The sequence below is a fragment of the Protomyctophum bolini genome (genome assembly GCF_963924005.1).
Source record: "Protomyctophum bolini genome assembly, chromosome: 15".
Lineage (NCBI taxonomy): Eukaryota > Metazoa > Chordata > Actinopteri > Myctophiformes > Myctophidae > Protomyctophum > Protomyctophum bolini.
The window spans coordinates 18,878,883-18,887,436 of record NC_137876.1 but is presented as its reverse complement, the minus strand read 5'-3'; the positions used below and the strand labels follow the sequence as shown (position 1 = coordinate 18,887,436).

General features: G+C 43.9%; 1 protein-coding gene across 2 annotated transcripts in view; it reads left to right on the top strand.

Annotated features, from left to right (window-relative positions):
* The first annotated feature begins 1,956 nt into the window (after nucleotides 1-1,956).
* arid4a (AT-rich interactive domain 4A) overlaps nucleotides 1,957-8,554 on the top strand; it is a 40,036-nt gene continuing 33,438 nt past the window's right edge. For both annotated transcript variants that reach the window (XM_080784664.1, XM_080784663.1), the window contains exons 1-4: nucleotides 1,957-2,016; nucleotides 3,255-3,306; nucleotides 4,149-4,259; nucleotides 7,422-7,487. In XM_080784664.1, coding sequence (XP_080640790.1) covers nucleotides 3,301-3,306; nucleotides 4,149-4,259; nucleotides 7,422-7,487 — 183 coding nt within the window. In that variant the 5' untranslated portion in view covers nucleotides 1,957-2,016; nucleotides 3,255-3,300. The remainder of the gene's footprint in view (nucleotides 2,017-3,254; nucleotides 3,307-4,148; nucleotides 4,260-7,421; nucleotides 7,488-8,554) is intronic.

Below are 8,554 nucleotides of genomic sequence, written 5' to 3'. Positions count from 1 at the left end.
ATTGCAAGCTTTCATTTACAACTAAGTAGGCCTAGGTCTTAACATAATATGATATGGGGTGGTGGATAGCATAGCAGTCAGATGAACACATTTATTATGGTGAATAATTAAAACAATTTTTAACTCTAAGAACTTTTACAAAATGATCTGTCTTTGTGCCACATTAAATTATGTGGCACAAAAGCATATTATGTAAATAAAAAAATATGCAATATATATAATGACATGAGAGAAAGAAGTCATTAAAAAAAACAAGGTACATTCGGTACCAAGTGAAGCCGAGCCACGCCTCCTTCCTTCCTGTGGACAGGCAGCCAGCCAATAGACGACGGGTTCCATCAGAAGCGCCGCGTTCGTATCGACCTATCGTCGCGCGAGAAAATGTGCGGGTGGGCCCGTTGTAATCGAGGAGCCGCTCGGACCAATCGCATTTCTCGTCCGGGCGTCCGGGCAGCCAATGTGCGCAGAGGAAAGGCGCATCGGTTCAACAAGCTTGTTTATTCTGCCTCTCTCCGTCGGGCTACGATGCCAAGGATGCTACGGTGACGTCAGCCTTGTGAACGAACGGTGCAACAAGCCGCCCCAGCCGATCGGATTCGGATCTACAAGGGGTGACCTTGTAGATCAGTGGTTCCCAAAATTTCATGTCAAGGACCCACACACATTGACACTAATTAGCCCGCGGACCCCCCATTTGAAAGCATACGCCATGGACCCCCCATAAGAGAAGTTGATTACAGCTCTAGCAGTGATTCTCAACCTGTTTAATTTCAAGGACCCCCAGTTTGTCTATGGACCCCTCCATTTAATGGCATTTCTATCTCTGGGACCCCCAATTTATATTGTAAAATCAGTGTTCATTTTACTCTGAGAGTGTTGAGTGTAGGCTACAAATGGAACCAAATGAGATAGACTCTGAGTCAGAACCCCTAATTGCGTTAAGGTGCCTTACATGGATTCCTGGATTCCTCGGCCATCTGATATAAATGTGAATGTGTGTGTGTGTGTGTGTGTGTGTGTGTGTGTGTGTGTGTGTGTGTGTGTGTGTCACAGTGTGTGTGTGTCAGTGTGAATGTAATGCACATCTATGTAAAGCGCCTTGGATAAAGGCCCTATATAAATGCACCAATTACCATTTAGGAGCCAACGTGTCATTCAGGACTCCTGAAGTTTGAAGTTCATCCAAGCTCTGTCTAGAGAGGTTTCCTGCTTTCACCTACCGTTTGAAAGAGTCACCTGATAGATTAGAGATGCATAGTTAGTTGATATTAAAAACTGTGTGTGTGTGTGTGTGTGTGTGTGTGTGTGTGTGTGTGTGTGTGTGTGTGTGTGTGTGTGTGTGTGTGTGTGTGCGTGCGTGCATGCGTGCGTGCATGCATGCGTGTGTGAGTGAGTGAGATTCAGCTGATCACTCTGTTTCACATTCGAGGATGTTATAAAATTCACCATCAAAGCAAAGACTGCAAGCTATCTGTCAATCTGGTATACCGACACTAGCCTCGGAAACCCAGACGTTTTTATTTCCAGGAAGAAAAACTGTATAAAACCATAATGATTTTGTTTGTTTGTTGAACAGTTGGGGGGGCCCTTAGGCCTCACACATAAGCCCTTATTGGCCACATTGGCCCTTACTGGCCCCCTGCACCCCGGGGCCACAATCCAGGATTTGTCGTCTTGTTTATTTATTTATTTTTGTGTGAGGGAAAGGGTACTTAGAGGCAAAAGTAGTCACAAAGCCCCCCCCCCCCCCCCCCTCACCCTTTGCATGTGCCTGACACTGACAGGCTCTCACACACACACACACACACACACACACACACACACACACACACACACGGTTCAAGGGCGGGACCACCACGCGCCCAAGCAAGCAAGCACTACAATGACGCGTATTAGTGACGTCCCCGTCGTATCCTAGTGTGTTCCATCCATCCATCCAGTGAGACGTGAGACAGACAGTGGGGCAGCAGCAGCAGCAGCAGAGCCGTGGTGTGTGTGTGTGTCGTTCGTTTGTCTGTAAGTAGAAAAATAATAAAGCAACACCATTTCATCCATCCACCGCTAACTATAAAACGCAACGTTTATGCAACTCCTTTACGCTATGGAACGAAACGAACGCAGACGTCAAAACGGCTCCTTTTGGGCCGTTATTTTAAGCACTAACTTCACGCCGTTTTGTTAATATTGAAATAAATAAAAAGCAGCTGAATGGAATGGAATGGCAGCTCTAAAAAAGCTCAGGGAAATCTACTTCCTTTTTGTGTGTGTGTGGTTGGTGGAAAAAAAAACCCAACAGCTTTTTATTACATAAATAATCGCTGACGTGAGGATGTTTTTTAGTGAAGTGATTGTTGTGATCGCATCATGTAATTGGGATGTTACTTGTTAGCACAGTTAAACCTCCAACTAGCAGCCAGCTAGCAGCAGGCTAGCTAGTTTCAACTAGCCCCCCCCCTACCTCACCTCCCCCCCCAACAATCTGGACTTTAGGGAATATGTTGTTCTTTCTCGTTTCTCTCGTGTCCTCAATTTCGTTATTTCTCATTTCTCCTCAATGTGTTCCTATATGGAACCTTCGTCACGGGTTTTCGTCAGTGAAACGTTTTCCCCCACAAACATCATGGAGTTGTTGTTTCCTTCGCTTTGCTTCTCATCAGCTAGCTTAGTTTTCCCTGCTGCTAGTGCTAGCTAGCATTAGCTTTAGCCTGCCCCCCCCTCCTCCTCCTCCTCCCCCCTCTCTCTGTGTCGTTATTTACTAATATACATCTTTTGTTAATGTGTGGTGTTTGGAAAACACCCACGACACCACTTCTACCAACACTTTGAACGCGGTTTATATACTTGATCGGAGGCCTTAGCATTATTAGCCTCTGACACTGTGTGTGTGTGTGTATATGACATGGAGGAGAACTATGATGGCGACGTGAGACACACACATATACACACACAAACACACACACTCGGAGAGAGAGAGAGAGAGAGAGGGCAAAGCGGGAACAGTCTTATATCTGCAGGGTTGAAAGTTTCTGTTGTGATGGTTTCATAGTTAACCAACCATAGGGGAGACCACCAGATGGTTTACTATTGGACAGTTTGTCCTCTGTCTGTCTTAACTCTGAGAGTGTACAGATGGACCCTTACAGGTCTGTTTGGTTCTGGTCCTCCGGATCAGTATACACTCGGGGCCTTAATTAACCATTAACCATGTTCGTGTCTTGTACACTGACTCATGTCCTCTCCTTGCTGTCTTTCAGATCGTGCAACTCTTTTCGAGCTGGACTCCCTCAAATAGACTCAAACATGAAGGTAAGTGACGTGACTGACGCAGTCTCACTGATCTCTCTCTCTCTCGCTCTCTCTGGGTTCTTGTTAAAGCTGCATTCCCGGAAATTATTTAAACGAGGAAAAAGAAAGAGGTTATTTTAACCCAATCTGTACGGTAGGACGGCAGAGTATATATATATGAATCGGTTCTAAAACACGCACATCTGCAGTGGATGGAGAAGGTGGTCTTTCTAGACTTCCTGGGATACATTTTAGTAGTGCCGGGGTGGGTACGACCCGACAGTAGTAGCCCCATAAGGCCAACATCTATTCTCCCCTGGCAAAGCAGGGATTCCCTCTCGGGAGTGCATTCAATATTTAATCTCTAACGTAGGACACCTGGGTTTGAATCCAGAGGGTAAAACAATTAACCTCAGTTTCTGGAGAGGACACGATTGGTTACCGGGGTTTACCTTTGTGTCCTCTCCGCTTTATTCATTGTTTATGTCCACCCACGGTATTAGTTTGTCGTTTATTGTTTGTTCATAGACGGTCAGTGCTAACTCCTTTTATTTTCCATGTCCCTAGTGTTAGTTTGTTTGTTTTATTGTTGTTCATGTTGTTTGTTTACGGAAATGATGGATCCATTTACATTCCACGGCATAAACGATACACGTCATTGTTAATTATTTGGTCATCTGTCACTGTAATGGTTTCCATGTGAAGTTGGAAATAGTTTTCAGTTTTTTTCAATAATAATCATACGCATTTGATGCTTTGAGTTTAGCGCAATCTATCCTATAACCTATATGTCAATATCGATTTTATGTGATTCTAAGAACTAAGTCACTGACGTGTATATTTGTGTGTGTGTTTGTGTTCAGGCAGTGGATGAGCCTGCCTATCTGAGTGTGGGGACAGATGTCAGTGCCAAGTACAGAGGGGCGTTCTGTGAGGCTAAAATCAAGACGGTTAAACGCTTGGTGAAGGTCAAGGTAAGATGCTCTCAAAACACTCACCATAGATGCTCCAATACGACAGTACATTGGCTAGGAGAGAGGGGCGTGGGGGCGCATACGTTGCTCCGACGCACTAACTAGTCTGACATGCGTGGCCGGTGAAGACTCACCCGTGGCTTCCGCGTACAGTTAGGGTGTCGCTGTTCACTGTCAAGACGTCAATATATGCAGTAACAGTTTTAAAATGCTTTTGTCCGTCACTGTGCTATGGAAGTACGTCGGTGTATGCCTCCCTCTTCCATTTCACCAATGCTGTCACGCAAATGACTCCCACTGGAAACCAAATTAAGTCAAAGAAGCCCAGGCAATCCGGGGGCAAAAACATATTTCCTTTTGAAGTTGCCTCTGGGCCCCGTAGAGACCGGACGTCGGCCCGTTGCGTTCACTCTCTGCGTTCAGCCCTCCTCTTTCCGATGGCGGCGTGTCTTTGTTTCCATGCCTACTTAACGGACAACAAACGCTACACGTCGTAGCGGGAGTTGCCGACAGATTGAGCGGCGGAGCTCTGAGTCTGGAGAAATTAAAGCTTTAGCTAGCTGCTTAGGAGACATGGACGTTCAAACATTTTGTAAACACTGCGTTGTTGTGATTGGTCAAATACTCTCCGGCCTGAGGAGCAGATGACGGCTTCCTCAACATTTTATAATTTACGGTGTAGAATCACACACACACACACACACACACACACACATTCTGCAGCGTTTGTGGGAGAGGTTGTCTGGTTTGAGAAACTGCAATGATGCCATCGAGTCGACCGATACTGAGAGTCAGACTTTGTTAAGTTTGCTTGTTATTTTAAGCACTTTGCTGATTTTCAACCTGAATCTTTATGCAATAGTGAAGTGATGACGTGATTAGCAGGGCTGTTGTCCACTCAAAACATACTTATTAGACTAATAAGTAGTAGGACTTTGTCAACAAATTGATTAGTTGATTTCACCAACAAACATATAAGATTAGATTGTTTTTCCACCTTCAATTCACACTGAGACCAGCCTTTTGCAGGTTGGGAACTTATATTACTATACAGTATAAAAGTTTGTGTTCTTCTAATCTCGATGCTTACTGAGGCTAAAGACCAGTGCTAACGAGGCCAACATTAAAGTCCATATACAACAGAAAATGCTTGCACACTGACAAACGTCTTATCCAGAAATAGCCGATCTGCAAAGTTTTGTTTATTATATTTTATATTAACAAGACAACACAATAGTACATATACACTGTTGTACAGGGGGAAACTTGCTTGCACCCTTTGTCCTCAAAATTTGGGTCTCAAAATCAAAGGTGGTCTCAAAGACGACGGAGAAATGGCAGTGAAAGACTCACCCGCAGCGCAAATAGTTAAGGACGACTCCTTAGGACTGAGACTTAAGAAAATATAATTAAACGCTTATATAATAAAGTGCTCGGCTCTGTGCTCAAAGTGAGGTTAAAACTAGCAAACGTTTCTTTCGTCAGTGCCATGAGTGGGGAAACTCATTTTCTCTGTCTGTAGCAGACAGTGGTTCTCAAACATTTGCATCCTGAGGCCCCCAGAATTCATACGTATTATTGCAAAAAAATTGACTGGTGCCAGAACAGAATCAGTGCAGAATACTACTGAACTGACACTGTAGGTGATCTGAATAGGGCTGCCGCGCCCACGATTATGACATTTTACTTGACAATGTATTGTCCCTCAAATAATTGCGATTACCGATTAAATTGTTTCCGTTGTTTAGGAATACAAATTTCAATTTTTCTTTGTTTTGTTTTGTAAGCAAAAGGTGCACACAGGGCAGCCGCAGATATGACAAATAACACATTTTTAAATGCTTTATACTTAGGACTGCAACTACAAAAACACCCAAGTCTGCCCTTTTTGAGAGCCACCCGCTCATTATATACCGTTCGCCTTTCGCCCACATGTCGCGTCTTTGCACTGACTTTGTATGTATGTATGTATGGGGGTGAATACGTTGGTTATAGGTTTGCGTGCTCCTCCACCCTAGCCAAACTGGAGCCCCTGTACCATGCAGCACTGACATTCATAACTACAGTAACTCACCTTTCAGAACGCATCACTGTTCGTCGTATGCTGCATTTGGTTGGTTCTCATTGACATCCCGCCGGCTGCATCATTGGTATATTTTCATTTATAAAGCCATTCTTGCATTACAAGAATGTAGTGCCAGCCTTCAAATCTGAGGGGGGGGTAAAAAAGTGTTCCCCTGGTCGTGGAACGACCTGCAAACCAGACTAAAATTGTCCTCAAAAGTTCCTTTGAGACGTTTCAAAAGAGTCATCTTAAATGTACAGTCCAGCACCTGCACATGTTCGGACGTGTAGGCTAAAAGCCTTTGCATAGGCCCTTATATATTTAGTTTTTTTCCTGTTTCAAAATGTACATTGTGTATATAGTTCTGTTCACAATTTCTTGCGCCCGGTCATTGTAAAGGCTCATACATAGTCTGGATTTTCGGTGGTTAGGTGACCACCGAACTACAACATGACGTCACGAGCCGCGGTGAAGAGCAAACCACCACCGCCACCGCTCCAGCCCTTCTCTCTGTTTTTACTCACCACCGCTCAACGTTATTTCAGCTCCGGTGGTCAGCTCACCACCGGAGCGGTGGTCACCTTACCACCGAAAATCCAGACTATGAATAGGCCTTTAGTGTTCCATTGTTGGAGATTTGTTGTGTACTTTGTATAGGTTTCTTGAGTTATGTCATGGATGTATTTTTTGGCTGTTGTTAAATTTGACATGTACGATGTAGCATTGAAGTGTAATGTGGTTTCTGCTTCTTGGCCAGTTCACACTTGTAAAAGAGACTCCACTCCGTCTCAATGTGTTTGCGACTTCTCCATGTCTCTCGCTGTCACTCAAGTGACTACTGACCAATCGCAGCATGTCTTTTCCGGGACTTATGTTACGCACGCCGCAAGGAATCTCGGGGAAAACTGTGCCTTCGATTTTGACACGCGCCTCAGAGCCAGAATTGGCACCTACGTTTTATATGTCTAACCGAACACACTTTTCTCTAGCCTCGCGATGGCCAGACGTGAATGTGCCGGTGAAAAGAAACATCAATCCCTCTGTGATATTAGTATGGCCACGCCAGGCTAACCTTTTCTCTGTGTCTCTGTCCTCAGGTGAACCTGAAAGGAGAGTCAACATCGCAGGTTGTGCAGGATGACCAGGTTAAAGGAACATTGAGGGTGAGATGAAATATCTATTGCATATTTATATGCATTTTAGGGCGCGGCTGTGGCTCAGGAGGTAGAGCAGGCCGTCCAATGATCCCTGGGTCGGCGGTTTGAATCCCGGCTCCTCCTCCTCCTGTCCACATGTCGAAGTGTCCTTGGGCAAGAAGACTCTGAACCCTACGTTGCCTCCAATGAGGCGGTCGGTGTGAGCTCGCCACATTTGGTGTGTGCATGTGGGAAGTGAGGACGCTGGCGTCGGCTGTTCGCCGCTTCGCCTAGTCCCAATGTATGAATGAATGACCATTTGAGCACTTGGAAAAGCGCTGTAAAAATGCAATTCATTATTATAATGCATCATAATCTAATTGCTTTATCCTCTAATCTGTTATAGAGTAATGTTCTTAGTAATGGGATTAAATACTTTGCCACCTACATACACCTTCGGGGGTGATGGTGAATTGGTGCTACAGCTTGTGAGTCTAACTGAAGTTCTTTTACATGATGGCAGTTTTTCCACACTACTCCCAATTTTAGGACAGGGAAACGGATTATTTTAAATTCTAGATATTTAACTGTACTGTACTATAATTTAGCATTTTCATAAACGATGAATGTTGAGAAAAGGTGTTTGATCAGCTAAATCTGCTCCACCCCCAACATTTAGTTTGTGATGTCAGGAGTGGAGGTAAAGTCATCTAAACTCCACATAAACAAATGAAAGGATACTTACATCATCAATATACTTACAATATATTTTTTAATTAATAATTATGTAACATTTTACTGTAGAGCGCCTTCCAGACCTTGTTTTGAATGATTCACATACAATGTTCATTTGTATTGTATTATACCCGGTAGTACTGGCAAGTGTACAGTGTAAAATGTAACCATATTTACCATTTGGTTTCATTTTAAATGAAATTATTGTTACACATCTGCATTGCTTAATTTACAAGAAGTCTATTCACAATTCAACGTTTGCCTGTTATCTCTCCCTACCAACATCAATACAGAATGGAATTGTGGACACAACAACATATTCGTTAGTTTTGGATCTTAGAGGCCAAATATCATCAAGG